Source organism: Talpa europaea (genome assembly GCF_964194135.1).
Source record: "Talpa europaea genome assembly, chromosome: X".
In the NCBI taxonomy this organism is placed as follows: Eukaryota; Metazoa; Chordata; class Mammalia; order Eulipotyphla; family Talpidae; genus Talpa; species Talpa europaea.
Window position 1 is genome coordinate 8,142,422 of NC_140081.1, and position 19,976 is coordinate 8,162,397.

Here is a 19,976-nt window from a genome sequence, read left to right on the forward strand (position 1 = left end):
TCATTTTGCGAGATTTTGAATGTAATGAACTATGTTATTTAATTTTTCACAATCTAGTCCTGGTTGCGCTTTAAGAAATTATTACAGAAATTTTAATTATTTACCTTGTGGGAAGAAGTGAAAAGAAACTAAACTTTATGCTGCACCTGCTCTGAATCAGACATGATACTGAGTGTTTAAATAACTGTGTCATTTGTTCTTGCACAGTCCTGTGAAGTAGATATTAATTCCCACTTTACAGGTTAACAAATTGAGACTAAAAGTAAAAGAGCAAAATTTACAATTTGGAGTCAAGAATTTCTTAAAGTCCTATTTTTTGCACTATGTCCTGGTACTTAAAATTTATTTAGAAGAAATGCTTGTTACATCTGCTGTGTACAGGTGCAATGTGAATGACAATTACCTGTTATGACCCTGAAAATTTGCTGCCCATGGGCTCCATGACTGGTATTGGGAGAATGTTGTGAATAGAACACCCAAATGATAAAATGATGGTAGCCAAAAGTGGGTGTCCTTGCTATGCCAGTCGTTGTTCTCAACACTTTACAAATAGTGATTCATTTAACCCTCATAACTCCATGACGTCAGTACTATTATCCCCATTTTACAGATTTTCCTAAAGTCCACAGAAGTTGCCCAAAGTCCTACTGTTAAGTTGAGGAGCTAGGACCCAAACCCAGGTGTTTGGCCCCAGGCCTAAGTCTTAATGCTGCTACTTGGTGTTGCTGCACATACAACTGGCCAGAGTGTGGCAATTGCCTTTAAAGCACCAATGTGTGAGTGTTGTGGCACTTGGGAGAAAGCAGTATCACTTTCAGGTGGGGTGACCTAGCCCTTTGTTTTGTGGATATGAAACTTAAAGTTGACTCGCTTCTCCTAGGCAGAGAAACAGCAGGAGATTGTGGGCAGAGGGCATGACAAGAGCAACAGGTCCGAAGAGTGCAAGATCAGTGTTCATTTGTAAATGTGCCAGGAAGTAAAAATGTCAGGCGTCTGGGAGTATCCTCAGTGCTGCTGCTGCTTTGTTTACCAGCAGCCATGTTTTGGCAGCACTGTAATTAATCCATTGCAGTTGCATTATTTGGTTATAAGAATATATGGCAATGGTTGGTAAATTGTCTATGGAAGACCAGAAAGTAAACATTTTAGGCTCAGAGCAGGGGAACAAGTGGTAAGAAGTGACTCTGAAGAGGTGGTGGAGTGGGTTCCTAACTGTGTGGCTGCCTTTGGGGCTCCTTGACAAAAGCATTTAGGAATGTTCTCTTGGTTTTTGTTTCCAGCACTTACTCCGTAGCCCCGCAGCTGTAAGGCATTCGCCTAACAATTTGGAGTTATGTTAGGCCACAGTAGGAGTTTGGATTTTATTTTGTATTGTTATGGAAGGGATTCAAGATGGTTTTAATAATGAAGAAAATAAAGCACATAGACTGGAGCCAGGCTGCGCTACTTACTAGCTTTGAGTCCTGGGTAAATTATTCAACCTTTTTGCCTTAATTTTCTCTAAAGGAGAGTGGTGATAATAATAGGCCCTGCCCAGTGGAGTTAGGGGTGGGGGCACTAGACCTATTAATACACATCAAGTGCTGAGAACATTGTCTGGCACAGAGTAAGCAGTAAAGTCTGTTCAATACTATCCTCAGTATCCCGTGTGTTCCAAATTTTCTATAGAGCATCTTTGGGATGTAATAGGATAAGAAATAGTATTGGGGCAGGGACGTTCTAACTCACTGTTCTCATGCTGTCAGAGTTCGAGCAGATGTGTGAGACTGCCCTGCCTTGTTCTCTGCGAGAGCAGCACTTTAGCTGGGGACTGGTTAAATAACTCACAGCTGACCTGAAGCATTGGCGTGACTGCCCTGTATGGACAGGTGTTGGTTGGGCTGGGTTTGGAAAGACTTCTCCACCATTGGTTGCTCCTCCTGCTTTTGAACTTTCACTCAGTTGAATCATACACTGGGTTCTTTTTTGTGTCTGGCTTTTACTCCATGTTAGGGTTCTCCTTGGCGGAACCGCAGTTGGTTTATTCTCATTGCTGTGTAGTCTTCCTTTGCATGGAAACACCACAGTTCAGTTAGTCATATGTTAGTCTTATGCTCAGAAAAGTTGAACATCGTCTCAAAAAACACAGTTTGAAGTTATGGTGTTTTTAGAACTTGAATTTTCCCGCAGTATGACCCTGTATATATCTCACTTGTGAGTTCATTGTGGCTCTCTGATTGCCCCGACTGTGGGTGCATGAAGGAATTAGCTCTCTCTTGAATTAGCTGGGTTCAGGACTAAGATGCCGATTTTTAAAATTTCTGTTGCAAGTTACAATATCATGATATTGCACTTGGTGTCTTTTCCTAGCTGCAGAGTTAAATGACTCAGAAGCATAACCGAGCTTACATAATTCTAGATGCTTTGCCTTATAGGTCACATGCATTTGTTTGGGTTTAGTATAAATCAGGGCAGTCATGATCTTAGAGCTGAAGTGACCGTAGCGATCATCCCCGCTGGTCTCACCTGGCAGGTGAGGAGGCTGTGTCTTCAGTGGTCTGTCCAGTGCACGCATGGGTGGCGGGGAGGCAAACTGCTGTGGACTCCCAGCTCGCATTTGGTGACCTGCTGTCCCCTAAGTAAAAAGCCCTTTGGGGCGCCTTGACAAAAGCAGTTAGGAATGTTCTCTTGTTTTTTTTGTCTCCAGCGCTTACTCTGCAGCCTCTCAGCTGTGAAGCATTCACTTGACAATTTGGGGTGAGTTTGATCTTGATTCTTGTTCCTGGGTATGGGCGATGTGGCCCTTCAATTTTTAAGGGTCTTTTCTAAATGACTGGCAGAAAATTTCTTGTTTTGTCATTCTCTAACCTCCCGCCAGGACTCCAATTCCAATGGAGTTGGCGTTCTGAGAACTTATTTGTGTTAACTTTATTGAGGTGGTGAGTGTGTGAAGTAACTCTGTGTGTGTTGTTTTTCAGGAGTAGAAGGTTCACCAGGTCTAGGTGACCAAGCAGTTTCACCAAAAAACCCTCCAGCGGGTTTAGAAATAATTAGGCCCAACTCAGAGGAAGTGGAGTTGCTTCTGTTGCACCAAAAAAGATGTCTAGCGGCTCCAGCGAAGTCGATGTGGTTTGTATTCACCTCAGACTCTCTTTGTTCTTTTCATAGTGCTGTGTTTCTTTTCTAAATTTAAATTCATACAGTGAAATCCGTAGCTCACAAGTGTATAGCTGATGGGTTCTGAGTGATGTGAACATTTGTGGAGAAGCTATTTTATGAACAAATACTACCCTTTATTTGGATAAGTACCTGTGAGTCGAATTGCTAGGTCTTAGGGTTAATGTAACTTTAACAACATTATGAGAATCAAACAGTTTTTTGAAGTGATTTGCTATTTTAAATTTCTATGATATGTTTCTTGAACCTTGAAATTGGATAAAAACAAATTACTTGACTATGTATAATTTGGCTTTATAGAAAACACATTTCTTTACTCACATATAGATGTGGATATTCATGCCACCTAACTGATAAAGGCAGTTCTTTTAAATTATATCAGCCCCATTGGTTTTCATTATTGGAGATAATGTTGACTGCCTGCCTACCAAGAGCATTTTTTCTGGCATAATTATGTGAACACACTTTGAAAATCATAAATCATTATACAAGGATAAGATGACATTTTTAATTACTACTAATCTATAGCCCAATCCATATTATTTTGCTTATCTCATCAGCACAAGGCTAATTCAGGTAGTTTCTATCATGTCTTTCAAAACAAAGACATACACAGTTTCTAAGCATGTTTATTTTAAAATTATTCCTGTAGTTCATAATTCATATTTAAAGAGTTGTTAAATGAAATGTAATGTTTGCTTACTGTCTATTTATACCCTGTCTTACCCTCCCCCCCCCCATGTTGTAAGTTGATTTAGAGATTATTAGATGCTTAAATGTTTCCCATTTTGTCCACAGCGTGGCACTGTTAGATTATTGAAAAATCAGAAGCCATGTTACCCTGTGCTCTGTGGTTAGAAATACTTGCTTTTAAAGCTATTCTGGTATGAGATTATGAGAAGACTAGTTTTTCTACCCTGAGGCACGTAAGAGGTTAAGTTCTATAGAAAATGATGTCTGAAGTATATTCAGGTTAATGAGAAAGCAGTTTTGCAAGTCCATCTTTTCCTGTCATAGGTAGCCAGTGGGCTAAGTTCCTTTGATGTCCCAGATAGGCTTTTGGAGCTCCTTGAAAATGAAATTAAACCCCTCAATTTTGCTGTTAGTTCTGTTTTTCCGTTTAATTTGTTAATAAATCTTCCTTAGATAAGGACACGAATACCTGCTTATGATGATGATAACTCTGTTCTTTATGCTTATGAACCAAATACTTCATATATCAATAATGTAAGTAATATTAGTTGTCATTTGACAAATACATTAACACTTAGTCATTTTAAAAGGAAAGATGTAAATTCTTCATCTATTGTAGAGCTCTTCTAAACTCATGCTAATGAAATACTAGTCTGTTCTACATTTGTGTGCTTTCTTTCATTATACAGTGTCCATTTAACCATTTTACTTTTTTCTTTTCATTATGATAGGAATTTTGACCAGTTTTTATTCATTACAAAACTCTAAACCTAGGCCCTTCAGATATAAGTACTAGCCTTTCTATTCTCATGTTAACCTGAATTTTTATTCTGTTTTGTCTCTGCTTTCTTGAAACCCTTTGAAAAATTGGTGAAAAATAGAAACAATTAAAATAGTTTTTTCCTAGTGCTTAATTTGATTCTTGTGAAAATAATCTGTTTAACTTTTGAAATGTTAGCAGGAAAAGCCTGTATCAGGAGTAGCCCACAGTGAAAGACACCAAAAAACAGTGCTGGACATCCTTTCTCATTGCCAGGTATGAAAGTTCTAGCTTGAATGTAGTTATTAAACAAATTCTCTTTATCTTACAAAGGGAAAGTATACAATTAATTGAAATTTTGCCATCTCAAATTATTTCTGATGATCACCCCATTGTGATAAGTTTTAGTAATTTCTAGTTTGAATAGCATATTCAGAAGAAAATTTTGAAATAGCAATGGTTAGATCTTACAGCTTTAAAAAAGCCCTTAAGTGATCAAATCTATGTATGTCTTTTTCATCTAGATTGCTCAATATTGAATATTAATTCCCTCTAAAAAAAAAAACTTAAAAAGAAAATGGCTGGTTTGAATAAAATTTAGTATAGGCCTAAATGCATAATAAGGTATCTCAATTGAAACAAAATGGCAGGCCACCACTAGTTTTTAAAGAGTATATTTTACATAATTTTGAATGAATGCATGAATGAATGAACAGGAAATGATTCTGGCCTCTTCCTGGAGTGTAGTTTTTACCCAAATGAAATTTCTGTGCATTTTATAGGTTTCATCAGTCACATACCTGATGGGATGTAAGGAACATGTACTCAGAGGCTTTGTGGGGTTAATTGTCAATTGTGTGCTTTTAAAATACTTTGAAGCCAAAGTCATATCTGTTTTATTTGGCTCAGTATTCTTTCCAGAGTGAACGCTTATTGCCTGTTAGTTCACCGTCATTCTATGAAAAGAGGCTATTTGACCTTTAGCACCTTCCTTTGCCCTGATAGCACCTTCCTTAATTAAAGTGACTGCATAAGCGGGAGGGCTCAGGAAACTGGCGCGTCTGCTCTCCAGAACGAGGGCTTCTCAGATGCTGTGTGGCGTGGAGCGGCCAAGTAGGAGCTTGGGGCTCCTCTTCTCAGCCACTGTTCTCTGTCACCACAAGCCAGGCATCATGTGGGAAACAGGAAATTTCTGATCACTCGAGAACTTTTTTTGTTTCTAGCTGTCAAAATGTGACTTATTGGTATGGTCGTGTTACTTTTCTTTTGAAATAGAAATGACTAATAGTTTATGTTATAATAGGTTATCTATGAAGCCATCCAAAACCTGGATAAGAAGTTTGATGTCATTCATGGAAAAGTTACAAGACTCCAACGTTTTCGTATGAAATCATTGTGGCAACATCGCGTAAGTGTTATAAAAATATTTTCACAACTATAATAAATAGCTGATTTCTAAAGATGCCAATCAGAAGTGAGAGAGCTCTAATGACTGTGAGATTAACAAGACTGATCTATACTTACGCAGCAGCAGACGGGAGACTAAAACTCTGTTGGTAGAATATTGAAGTTTAGTTTTAAGAAATGTACGACATGGGTATTTTTTATCTTTATCTTTGGAGCTCAGGTGCATTCCTGGTGACAGCAGAAAGTTGTATACTGTTTTGTAATCCAGGCAGACACTGACACTCTGTCTTATAGATTTCTAATTTATTTATGCATACAAGAGCTGAGGTACAGGCCAGAGATGTGGGGGGATGGTGAGAGGACTCCCAAGAGACAGAGTGGGAAACAGAACAGGCAGAAGGATTGAAATACACTGCTGAGGGGAGCAGTGGGCGAGTCAGGAGAGATCAGCCTCGCCATGTGAGTAGCTCCCTGGCCAGGGATTGAACTCGTGCTGCAGAGGCTGTGGATTGCTTCATAGTGCGGTGCTTAACCCTTGTGCCACCAGGGAGGCCCCCACTCTGTCTTTTAATTGGAGAGTTCGGTCAATTTACATTTAGAGTAATGATTGATACATGAAAGTCTGTTGCTGCCATTTTATCTTTATTTTTGTGGTCATATTTATGCCCTTGTTCAGTTCTTTGCATCTGCTCCCCTCTTTGCTTTAGATACGAGAGTTCCTTTCAACATTTCTTGGGGGGGGGGTCTAGTTTTTGCAAACTCCTTCATCTGTTGTCTGAGAAAGCCTTTCTTGGTCTTGAACTCTTAGAAGTGTCAGTACTACAAATTTTTGTGGCGGTCTCATGATGCTTGGGTGCCTGGTGTTCTCTTTTCATCATAAATTTGTATATTTGTTTCCTTCTCCACGTTCAAGAAGTTCTCCATGATTTCCTTCCGTAATTTCTCTGTTCCCTTCTCTCTCTCTTCCCCCTCTGCAGTGCCCGTTATTCTTACATTGCTTTTCCTTGTGTAGTTGAAAAGTTCTCGGAGTGTTTCTCCATTTCCCCCTTTCTTCTCTCTCTCTTTCCACCTGGTTTCTTTGTGCGTTCTGATCTTTAAGTCCACTGCTTTGTTCTTCCATGTGGTCCATTCTCCTTCCATCGCTTTCTCCAGTATTTTTAATCTTCTCTGTTGACTCTTACATCTTATGTCCCATTACATTCTTTTTTGATGCGTCTGTTTTGATCTTTTGTGTGTTAATTTTGTTTCTTGGGAAAGTCATTGGTTTTTCTGAGTTTTCTTCCATTTCTTTGAATTTCTTTATCATGGCAGTTTTGCACTCTGTGTGAAATATAGATGAATACATTTTTCACATCTTTACTTTTGGGCTCTGGAGATTTTTTTCCCTCATTCCATGGTATAGTAGCCTCTGTGGACTCATGTTGCTGTTTGTTGCGGTTTTCCATCTCCATGTTTTGTTGGGTTTTTTTTGTTTGTTTGTTTTTGTTTTGTTTTGTTTTGTTTTTGCTTTTAAGGACCCATTGGGATTTCTTCACTGGACATGGCTCCTCCCACATGCACTGGCCCAGGGTGGTCTTACCAGGGCCCATGCACAGCTGCTGCCACCTTGGGGTTTCTCTTATTTCCTTTTTTACTCACTGTTGGTTTATACTGGGTTTGTGTCATTTCAGAAACTTCTTGGATATGCATACAAAAATTATAGTTACCTGCTTTCTAAAAAGATCAAATTCCTGAAAATGAAGAAAAAGGATCCTCCAGCTGTGTTCTCCTACCCGGAAAGTTATAGCCCAACTATGCCAGTAGATAGTCAAATAGTTAATGATTCCCAGAGCAACACTATGGGAACACCTTTCCAGTCAGATGAGTCCCTCGATCAGGACCTAGATTCACCTCACCAGGATCATCTGATCCTCAGCCAGAGTCCGACAATTCCTCTCTTAACCTCACACTCATATCGGCCCTATTTCACACCTGATGAGTCAGTACCAGGCACCTCCGCAGGGCCCTGCTTTGAGAGCCCGGGGTCTCGCAGCATCATCAGTCTCTACTCACCTACTATTCAAGCTGCAGATGTCCCTGCGCCTGCTCTCACCCAAGCGGAGCCAGTTCTCGCACATAACTCTGAGACAGTGAGTTGCTCCGCTTTAGCTGACCCGCATGCAGCGTCATCTCTCTGCGTCCCGACCAACATCGGTGAGTGTGAACTGGCACCTACCACAATCTGTAATTCTCCACACCCTTGATGCAAGCTAGTGGAAGCTGATTCTTTCCTATTTTGAGGCTGGTTTTGGGTGCTATTTGTCATGATGACTAGTATTGTTGAATGTGTTTTATGTGGCAGGCACTGTGTTAATCAGCTGACAGGCCTCGTCTCCACTACTACAATGATCCCATTGTGAATTTTTTAATCTTCTATTTCTCTCCTGGTTGAAAACTCACAATGCTCCTAAGATAGCCAGAGCCCTCGTGGTAGGAAAGAAACAGTACCCTTTTGTCCTAATTAACACACAAAAAGATCAACTTTATGTTGACGTCCTTGGTCTTCCTAGCAAATTGCAAAGCCCACTTCTGGTATCACACTAACTTCATGGAGTCTCCACTCTATTGTGTAAGCAAATGAATACTTGTTCGGAATCAAAGACATTTCAGCATAACTTAATGAACAACACAGTTAAACTTTTTGAGGTTGCAACACTTTATTTCATGTCTCATTTATTTCTTTTTTAAACATATAAACCTTCAACCAAAATATATATTACTATACAATTAACCTTGAAAGAAGTATTCAATATAATGTTAAAGTCATTTTCGACCTAGCTAAACAAACAAACAAAAAAAACCTGTTTCCTTCAAAATTCTGATAAGGCTTGAGAGACAAGACTAAGTGGTGTTAAAAATGTCCACATTGAAAACATTGGTGAGACTCAGTTAAAGAAATAATTTGGTTCTCAAAGATAATGGCATTATTGAAATTCATTGATTAAAGTGAATTAATTCAAGTAACTGTAAAACCGTAAATTTGGAGAATTTCCATTCCAGCTGGCTAGTAAAATAAACCTACTGTAGATAGACCAAGAAAGAATTGAGAGAAATTGATAGAAATATTTAAAGAGTAATACATTAATTTAGATGCATCTAATTTAACCCAAATAGTAGATCTTTCCTGTATTTGTCTGGACCAAACGACCTCAGATTGCTCAATATGTTTTATGATCTTTGAAACTTTAAGTTAATTTCAAAAGCTACTTTTGTTATTTAGGTCAGATGGGGCTCTCTCTCTCTCTCTCTCTCTCTTTTTTTTTAAAGATTTATTTATTTATTTATACAAGCACTGGGTACAGTCAGGAGCACGGGAGGGTGAGAGAATTCACCAGAGCCAGAGCGGGGAACAGAGCAGGCAGACTGACGAAATATACTGCTGAGGGCAGCACTGGGCGTGGCAGGAGGGGTCTGTCGAGCCATGTGGGACCCTCCCCAGTGTCCAGGGATCGAACCGACGCTGCAGAGGCTGCGGGCAGCTTCGCAGCCCAGTGCTCAACCACTGCGCCACCAGGGGAGGCCCAAGATGGGGCTCTCTTGGGTAGCCATCCTTAGATCATTTTATTTAGGCTTTCACTGGATTTTACACTAGGAGCCCTGGGTCCTTGCCGGGATACTTAGCAGAAGGTTCCAGGAATGAGACCATCATTCCCTACCTAACATCTCTCCCTTTAGAATAATGGTCGGGTCAAGTTTGATTTGTCTTTATTCTCTCTGTCTCCTTGCCCCCCTCTGAAGCTACAAATTCATCAGAGGTAAATGACCTACAGCGCTTCCCTGAGGATCCGGCAACCTGGACAGTGGATGAAGTGATAAAGTTTCTGAAACATACTGATCATCAGACACTCGCCCCCGTCACTGACCTCTTCAGGGAACATGTAATGTATCTCTTGGTCCGGTCTTCCCGCTCTAATGCCTCTGAGTGACCTCTGTGCAGGCCCTTCAGTTGGATCGGTGTGGATCAATGTGGATGGAGGGGGGACCCGATCAACTGATTTTTCCATACAAGCTCCGATCTCTAACTCTGGAAAGTTAATGGCCATCTGAAATTCTTTCCTGCCACTCCTAGTTTGTACTCTTTGTCATAGTCGGGGGGTATTTTAGTCAACACAGTGTTTAAAATTAGATAGTTTGACTCTTAGAACATTTTAAGATATTAGGTTAAAAATTTCCTTTTTCTTGAATTTTGAAGTAAATTTGTAAATGATCATATGTTGCTTGACTGTACAAACTAATATTTTTAATCACTTTAATAAGGCAGATGCATAGTCAGAGAACATATATCTGGAATGAGCTGATCCTCTAATTGCTGTTACATATTCTTATAAGGAAATAACTCTTCTGATAAATATAAAAAGCGTTACTACTGTTACTTTTCCCTCTAGGACATTGATGGGAAGGCTCTGCTGCTACTCAATAGTGACATGATGATAAAGTACATGGGACTGAAGCTGGGGACAGCCGTGAAGTTGACCCACTACATTGAAAAGCTTAAAGATGAAAAATACTTTGACAATTAAAAAATGCAGATTTAGATTGGTCTTAATTCTGGAAAGACCAATGCCATCTTGGCATAAAGTCATTTTTCTGCTTGTAGGAGCTTTTGTGGTGTATTTTGTTCCTCTGAAAATATACAGCATCCAGAATGGCAGAATATGTTTATATTTCAGTTGACTTCTGTAATAATATCAACATTTAGTTGTTATTAGCATATTCAAATTGGTAGTTTATTCTTTAAATCTTTTTATTAATGTTATTGTATAGTTTACAAATATTCTTCATGTGGGAAACAGACAACACACCTTGAAGTTTATAGAAAGAACCAAATTAGCTAAATCCCAAAGAGCAAATGTCAGGGATAGACAAGGTCACTAATGAAATCCATGAGTTTTCCTTAGAGAACTTTTGAAGATTCAACTGTAGGTACCATCTCTTTCTAAATATTTTGTCTGTTACTGAAGTGTTTTGTTCATGTTCTACCAGTGTCCCAAAAGGGAATAGCCATATAAGTAATTTTCCTTACTACTTCCCTGGATGTTGTATTTGTTCACATTTCAAGAAAATAAGGGCAAGTCTAAGTGTGCCAGGAGGTGTTCTTACCAGCTCGTAATTACAAGCTAGATCAGTGGTCATTTTATACAGAGATATAGTACAAGGGTGGTTGGATGGAGTATGGTACCTATTATTTTAAAACATCTATATTTTGCCAAAGCTTGGACAGTTAACTAGGCATTCATTGCTCACATCTCTATGAAAATGCCTGTGTCCAAATTCTTAAAAGATGTTTTATTGTTGGTTTTTATTCCTCAATAAAACAGTAATGTGTTTTATTACTGTTTCATATTTATATTTTATTCTGTATCTGAAGTTTACACAAAAGTGAATCTATTATTTTTGAATTTAAAATGGCACTCTGCACTTCTATAGCGGTAAAGATGAACTCTGTCTATACATACATACATGTTTATCTGTATGTATACATAGTGAGAAGTTTTTATTCTGTAAAAAGTGCACATCATCTACCATCACTCTTACCTCGCAACTCGCCCTTCAGGGTTTCCTTGCAGGGACGGTCTCTGTCATGTGCAATGTTTATTATACTTAATTTGCTTTCTGAGCCATTTGTTCTGCTGAATGTTGGAAGGTGCATTAGTTCTGATTTCTCATTTTGGACTTTATTTTAAAAATTACAACTTTCAAGTGAAACATGTTCATAGTTAATTATTTTATTTATTATATTGTTGTTATGTTGTATGACATTTGGTAAAAAGTTTATAAGTTATGGGAATTGGTGCTAATTGTATTAGCCATTTGTCACAGATGCCAATAAAATGTTCACCAGGGGCAAGAATGTACATTTCATCTTTAGAAAACCAAGCGTACTTTATAAACAAATGCAACCAATTTCCTGGGCATAGGTGATTTAAAGAGTGGTTTCATCTGTGTTATTCCATTGGTGTTATAAGACAAGATTCTAATTTAAACTCGGCCTTCCTTCAAATTGTTTGTATGAAGATGCTGTGCCCAGCTGAACAGTTCTCAGGTTTTGTATTAATATTGTTTTACGGTTTTCAGATTTTAAAATATAATAAAGTTAAATAACTACAACAGTTAATGTCAAGCCTCAGATTTGATTTTACTTGCTTTCACTGCATTGCATTAATGTGAGTTTTGTTATAGTTGAAAAGGAAGCAGTGTCTAGTAAGTTTGTGGTTTTATATGTCCAAATGCTTGATTGAGCACTTGACCTCTACCTCTATCTGCAGGTAGATTCCTGGGAGCAAAAGGTTGATTGCTTGTAGGGATTTTAAATGAGGCTCCAGGGGTGCAGTAAGAAGTTAAACCATTGATCTTGATCTGCTCAGAACTTCAGAATTCACAATGTTACTGATGATGCCAGTGTGCTAGAAAATGCCAGGGCCCCCAGCTGTCTCACCCCCTCGAGTTCATATGTCAAGCTGCTTGGTATCCTGGCTGCTCTTACGTCGGGAGCCGGAAGCCATGGTGCCTCTCTGCTGTCAGCTCCCTAACTTACAGGGGGGACCGCCCGGCAAGGCTTGGGTGTAGCTGAATGGCCTTCATGCTCAGACCTCTCACCCCACCAGGGCCCCAGGAGCTTCTGCTCAGTGCTTTGGAGTCAGGAACTTCCCGCTGTTGCTTCGCAGCAACACTGGAGACGAGGCCCTGGCCGAGGTTTGGGGATGAGTCGTAACCGGCTGGGATGGGGTGTCGACCTGCTAAGGCTTCGGCGATTCAGCACCACTTGTTTTCCACTGTCTGCTCTGTAAACTTTTAGAGAATAGTCATGCCGGGTTAGCCCCCTGTGAGCGCTCAGGGTTTTCAACGGCTCTTCCTCCAGTGTTGCCTCTCAGTCCATCCTTGGCCTTCCATGGCCAGCAGAATCCTCCGACTCGAGCACTGAAGCGCTCTGGGCACAGGGAGCATTTACTTTCCTCTCTGTGACTTGCAGTCTTTGGAAAGTCTTCCAGCACGAGTTCCAAAGTAGGATTTCCCAGAGTTTAAAACTCGGGCCCCTCGATACATGTGGAAGAGCCAGGCCTTTCTGTAACACTAGAAGTGAAAAATTCAACGTCGTGACTAGCGGCAGTGTAATTGGCAGGAGCAGGGCTGCTTGTTCAAGCCACAGAGGGCTTTTACTTCCAGCTGAGTGAGTGAAGAAAGTCTGAATTTCTGGGGCTGTTTCTTCAGTGGGGTGCTAGGACTTGCCTGTATTTCTAAGTCCACAGAGGCTGATCCAGGGACTGTGGAGTAGGGGTGCAAACCAGGGCCTGCCTTTGGAACACATGGCGGAGCTGGCCTCCCCTAGCTCCCCACGCTTCCCCCATCTTGTCCAGCAGGTTGAGGACACGGCCTGGAAAGCAGCTCTCTCGTGAGCGCAGACTCAGGTCGAGCTTGCCCATTCTCCCTGCTCTGCTAGAGCAACTCTGGGGTTAGGGGATCACCTCTGATGTTAGGGGTGCTGTGGCCAGCGACCCTGAGGGCCATCCCCTGCAGGAGCTGAATGGAGTAGAATGTAAATGAAGAGGGTGCACAGCACCCCTAGAGGGCCCCCAGGGCACGTCACGCCCCCGCAGTTGGAGTCTGGCGGGCAGGGGTAGCTGCGGCGGCGGGAGGCGCCCCTTTCTCCCTGCCCCCGCGGGGCTTCTGGCCGCCTGCTCGCGCGCCAGGCTGTGGCCCCCACCTGCGGGGGAGGCGAGGACGGGAGGGGCGAGCCTGCGACCCACGCCGCGTGGGCTCCGGACCCCACCTCCGCCTGACACCCGGGGGCATCCCCCTGCGCTTTTCCCCCCCACTGCGCGGCACCCCCCGCCCGACCCCTGGGAAGCTCTGGGGGCAGGCTCGCGCGCTGGGGGTCTCCAGCTCCCCTGGGGTTGCCAGGCACGGGCAGGGCAAGGACAGGCATCGGCAGAGCGAGGCGGGGCCGCGCTTCCGCAGCTGAGCCCCGGCGGGCCAGTGTCCTGCGTCTGGGCCTCGCGTCCCCAGCCCGCCGCCCTCCTTCTCCGGCCCCGCACTGCCTCCCGGGCAGTCCCACCCCTCAGCGCCCTCCCCGGCTCGCCTTTTTCTGTCCGCACAAAGGTTCAGCTCCTGCGTTCAGCTCCTTACACTTTGCAGCCGCCGCCCCCTCCCCTTCTGCTGCCAAGGGAGCGTGAAAGGCCGGGCAGAGCCAGCCTCTCCCAGGCCTGGCCGGGGCAGTTTGCCATTCCCGAGGGGGAGGAGGCCCTCAGGATGTTCTGTCTGGAGCCTTCCCAGGGATGTCCTAAGGGGCCCACAGGCCAGCTTCCTGCAGTGGACCAAGGCCAGTCAGCAGGCGCCAGTCTCGGGGCGCGGAGCGGCAGGGCCTGTGGGCGCCCCCAGGCTGCCAGCAGAGGGCGCGCGGCTCCGCCCTCGGAGCGAGCGGGTACGGGGTGTTCTCCTCCCAGCGGGCTGCAGGAGAGGCGGTGAGGTTTTAATGCAAAGGCTCATCTTCCCGAGGTGGCCAGGTCAGCAGCTTTCACATCCAATGAAGAAGGGATCCATTTTCTACCCTCACCTCAAAAACCCTTTTCTGTAGTTATTTCAAATACTGTTGCCCCCAATGTATCTCCTAGCTGCGGTCCTGAAAGGTTGCTCACGGAGGAGACAGCCTTTAAAGGGCACTCAGGAAAGCTCTGTCACTGAAAAAAAGAAGCTGCAGTTATCTCTTGTAAAGCAAATTTGTTTTCTAAATCAAATAGAGACATGCCTGCTGCAAGACACCCGCTGTTCACAAGAAGGGTTTGTAAAAAGGGAGTTGGCTGCAGATAGCCCGGCCCCCAAGCTTGCAGGCATCCGGGGCCGGCCGCACACTCCCTACCTAGGGAATGACCGGCACCTGCAGGGCCGGTGACTGCCTCCCCCCTCACCCCCACACTGCAGGTGAGCCGAGACCCGCCTTGCCGCTCCAGGCGCTTGGCATGATGTCATCAGGCACCCAGAGGACGCAGGGAGTCGGGTTTCACAGACAGGGAGCCCTAGGAGGGAGGGCGAGGCCCGCAGCTCACCTTGATTTCCTGGTCAGCCTCACCTCTGAGGCACTTGCTCCCAGCCCTTGCCTCCTCTTCCGGCCCGCGGCTAAGGGACCCTTCCTGCTTGTAGGCCAGAAGGAAGAAAATGAGATCACGAGGACGTGCTTCAGCTACTAGTGATCTCGAGGCTGGGCATGAACCTGCGGCCTACCAACCTCTTGACCCAAGGGGAATCTGAAAAGATGCGGGCTGGAGCCCACGGCTTTGTGAAACCCGGAGCGTCCGTGCCCCCTGTGGGCCTTGCTCCCGATGGCTATTCAAAAAGGCTGAGCACTTGGTCCCTGGTGCCAGCAGTGTTGGCTCATGTGCTCGCAGGCGTTCCACTATCACTCCCGTTTCCCCGAGCAGGAGACGGGCAGAGAGAGCGGAAATGACTGGCTCAAAGTCACGCGGCGAGGCGGAGCTGTGAGGATTGAATCCAGACTCTCGAAAACCCATACTCCCTAACTTCTGCCCGGCGCCCCCAGGTGTGGTGACAAACTGCTCTTTCACACATGGAAACATCTTGATGAGGGGGAGGGGATCTTCCACATTTCAAGACAGAGGGATGCCTGGATCTAGGGAAGAATTTAACTTTTTTAAAGATTTATTTTATTTATTTATGCATACAAGAGCTGGGGTACAGGCCAGAGGTGCAGGGGAGAGGGAGTGAGAGGATTCACCAGAGACAGAGTAGGGAGCAGAACAGGCAGATCTACTGAAATCCACTGCCGAGGGGAGCAGCGGGCGAGAACAGGAGAGGTCTGCTGCGCCATGTGGGTAGCTCCCTGGCCGCGGATAAGCTTGATAGCCCTGAGACTTTAACCCCTGCGCCACTGGGGAGGCAAGGGGAGAATTTAAGGTTCATTCAGCCAATTGAAAGATTGAGCATATTCTCATTTCGTTTGAACCCAGTGGGGTACGGAAGATGATGAACTGGGGTGTGGGAGAAAATATTGAACCGCAATGAGTCTGTTCATTCTTTCAGAATTTGAATTTTTGCATACATTTCATAATCAGTGTATTTAGAGTCCATCCTCGTAAGTCATTAAAGGTCTACCACTCCGAGGCTGTTCCTGCTCAGACATTTTCACGCCATATCACTGATAAGATGTTGGCTGTTGGTCGCCTTGCCTTCTAAGTTTACATACAGCTATGAGAGTGGAAACCACTTTTGAATAATGTACCGTGTTTGGAATCACGCTGAGCAGATAATTGAGAGGAACCAAGCAGCACATCTTTTGTGCAAACTGAATTATAGATTCCAGATATTTCTGTTTGGTGTGTCTGGATTTCCAGTGCTGTGTCGGTCTGGTGAAGGGGGACTTATGCTGCCATTTTACTTTCCCTGTGAGTTTAGTTAGTCCACAAAAAAAGCAAAAAGGCAAAGGAGAGAGTGGAGAGAGAGAAGTTTCAATAAATTAGTTGAACTTGACTACTTTTTGCGATGACTTTAAGGGGCTCTATGGAGTTGTAGCTTCACGGTGGGTGCAAAGGAGAGATCTGAGGAGGAGACCAACAGGACAGGGGGTTCTGAGGCCATGTGTCAAGACAGTTCCTCTGGCGTCTGCCACAGATCAGCTTTGTCCAAGACCCAGAACAAGCCAGGAGCGGAAGGGCCGGACTGGTGGCCTGGGGCAGGGACCACACACAGCCAGGGCACGCTTATGCCAGGCCTTCCCTTGCAGTTCAGGCCCCTGCGGGGAGTCTCAGAGACACCTGGAGAGGACAGGAGCTGGGTGAGATCTTCCCGGAGCTGGCACTGGGCTGGGCGTCACTGGCTGGTGAAGATGCAGTAGGCCAGGCCGCGACAGGCTGACAGATCAGTGCGAGTTGTCTGCATAGGCCCTGCTGTTGCAGAAGCCAAGAAGGGCCCCCATTAGAAGAGCTTGACATAAAAGAACAAAAGGAAAAGAAGAGAGGTACCAGTGTGGGGTGGGCCCTGTGGCAGGAGATCCGGCCCAGGGGGCATCATGTCATTCCTGCCCAGGCCAGTCCCAATGCCCCTGACAAAGGCCTACTCAAGGAAAGGTTTCCTTTGCAGAGATGCTGGATGCATTTTGAAAAGATCCCCATTGAAAACAGTTGCAATAAAAGGTCTCTGAGCTTCAAGAATCAGTCTTCCATTATCTGGCTGCCCACAGCCTGCCCGGTGGTGCTCGCCAGTCGCACAAAGAAAACAGACTGTTCTATTGGCCCTCAAGTACCTCAGGAGCACCCATTCACTCACAGAAGATACTCTCTTCACAAAATGCCTTCTCCCTGCCTTAACGAGACACCCCCAAGGCTTCTGCCATGTCATGAAGACCTTGTTAGTGGGTATCCATTAGCACAGTACTTGAAATCATAAAGCCGCATTTAAAAAACATCACTTGTTAACAAGCACAACAGAAAGACCCCAGCCTGCTCGCCCAGCGGGAGCCTTGCCGCCAGGGAGACGCCTTTCGAGTGTCTCCACTGCCATCTGCCCCCTTGGGGACCAACACCTGCTGGCACCCTGGAAGCGGGGACTGAGCCTTTGTTTGGCGAGGAGCTTGGCCCTCTCTCTGGGTCCCCACCGCACTGACTGCCAGGACCCTGGTCCCCTCGTCTGAGCTCAGAGGTGGTAAACCCGCAGGCGCCCCCATGTCTCCTCTCCTCCCAGGACGAGGTAAGCAAGACAAAATAGTGGAAGGTGCATCGCTCTGGTGTTCAGAGTCCTGATGGGGACGGTGGGGGAGAGGGGTGATGCCTGAAGCTGCCGCCGCATCACCTCAGCCTCTCTCAGCCACACCTGTCCGAGGAAGGACAAGGCACCAGGCCTGAGCAGCTGCTGTGCTGTGCTGTTTTGTTATTTTATTTTATTTTTATATTTATATGTATTTTACATCATTGTTCATTTTCGTGCAGTGTTTGCTCTCTCCTCTCAGGTGTAGGCCCCGTGAAATCCCACCGCCAGTTCCCCCGGGCGCCATTGCTACGGTCCCTTGTGCTCGTCTGTCCCTGGTGCTGTTTTTGCGCCCTGATCGTCCCCTCAGGGTTTTGTTTGAATTAAGAGGCCTGCGGCCAAATACAGTTTAAACTCTGGTAGAGAACTATGAGGCAGGTCTGTCCGGAGCAAACACCCTGGAGAAAGGGGTTCCAGATTCCAAAAGGTGAGACCTGGGAGTGAGATTCCCAAGAAAGTTCTGACCTTATGGGAAAACCTGGGGCAGTGAGACGGCGGAGGCCCAAGGGAAGTGTGGACATGGGAACACAACAGTCCAGGAGGGTGAGGCCCACCAGAGAATGGAGCCAGAGTAACAGGGCCGTCCCTGAGCAAGGAGGGCGCGGAGTTACTCAGTTCTAGGCGGCTTCATGGGACCCACAGTCGGTTCTCAATTTCTATCTGGGGTTCTTTTATTATTTTCAAATGATAACAACTTTATTGAGATAATTCACATACCATACAATTCACCCATTGAAAGTGTACAAGCCAATGCTTTTGCTTTAGTATATTCACAGAGTTGGACAACCACCGTCACAATCAATTGTAGGACATTTTCATCACCTACCTGGAGTTCTTGATTCTACAAAGTAGATGGAGAAATTGGAGAAAGAGCAACAAAGTGACAGAAGGATAATAAAATAGGAGCTCAGAGAGTGTGAGGAGATGGGACTCTTTAAGGAGGCTGCAAAAAAAAAAAAAAATCTGGTGTTTAAATAAGGAACTACTAAAAGGAAGAGATTTGGCCTTTGTTTCCATTAAGGACAAACAAAAAACTGGGCTTGAGTAAAGTAAGGATTTAGGTAAGGCATGAAGGGAAAAAAAACACTTAACTTCCTGGCAATGTTTGTAAGTTCCAGGGTTCTGCTGCCCTTGGAAAGAAGACTGATGAATAGTCACCCCAAAGTGCTTCTGGTTTCATGCTGTTGGTAAGATGATGAGGCATCCCTTCAGCACTGGCTGAGCCCCGGCCTTTCTGAGATGGAGCAGTCCTGCCGGACCCTGTTTACTAGGGAGAAACTTCTAGAGAGCCCATTACGTGCTGGATGAAGGATGGCCCTTCCGATGAATGAATGGACATTCCACTATTATGATAGTTTCCTGGTCTGATCAGCCTTGCGGTAATAAACCAGAAAAATATGAGTAGGGCACCAGAGACCACAGCTACCGGGCTCTCCTCCTGATTGCTTTTTTGATTAAATTTATTCTTCAAAGGATTGTTGAGCTCTTGCTGTGGGCCAGGTGTAAGGCAGACCCTTGAGATAAAGCGGTGGTTCTCAACCAGGGGTGGCTTTGCCAACCAGGGGATTCCTGAAAATGTCTCCAGACAATTTTGTTGAAAAAATTGGGGCAGAGAGAGGGTGCTCCTGGCATCTCATGGGTAGAGAACAGAGATACTGCTGCACATCCTACAGCACCATGCAGTCCCTGCAACAGAGAAACAGCCAGTCCCAAGTGTCAATACAGCCGAGGTGGAGAAACCTTGAGATAAAGAAGACGCAGCCCCCGCTCTCCAAGAGTTTGGTCTGCTCAGTGTGGTATTTCTTACTATGGCTCAAAATGTGTCCCAGTGAAAATTTCTGCATTGATGAAGAATCTTCAAGCCTCTTATTAGACGCGATCATAAATAAACCCAAATTCCCAGTGCCATTCGGGACTGACATCATGGCACTATTCTTGCAAAGGGTTTATTAACATTCTTACTTATTGACTGGGTTCTCAAACCTTAGATTTAAAAATGACTTAGCAGAGTTTCCAGGTGACCTTTATTTATCTTTATTAGCAGAATGAGACTACATTTTTGAGTGTATGTGTAGAATAGTTGGATGAAAAATAACCTACAAGTTGGGTTACTATAGTAAACCTCAACATTTCATCTCCTGTAACTTGAACATGTTCAAAATCTTGCCAG

At 44.4% G+C, this 19,976-nt stretch overlaps 1 protein-coding gene across 1 annotated transcript; it reads left to right on the forward strand.

Moving 5' to 3' along the window:
• Nucleotides 1–3,078: 3,078 nt before the first annotated feature.
• On the forward strand, nucleotides 3,079–10,575 carry SCML1 (Scm polycomb group protein like 1; the record flags this gene model as incomplete). Its single annotated transcript, XM_084258191.1, has 6 exons — nucleotides 3,079–3,108; nucleotides 4,303–4,383; nucleotides 4,811–4,885; nucleotides 5,913–6,017; nucleotides 7,687–7,815; nucleotides 10,441–10,575. 6 exons carry the CDS (start codon nucleotides 3,079–3,081, stop codon nucleotides 10,573–10,575), a joined length of 555 nt encoding a protein of 184 aa, XP_084114317.1.
• Between the last annotated feature and the right edge of the window lie 9,401 nt (nucleotides 10,576–19,976).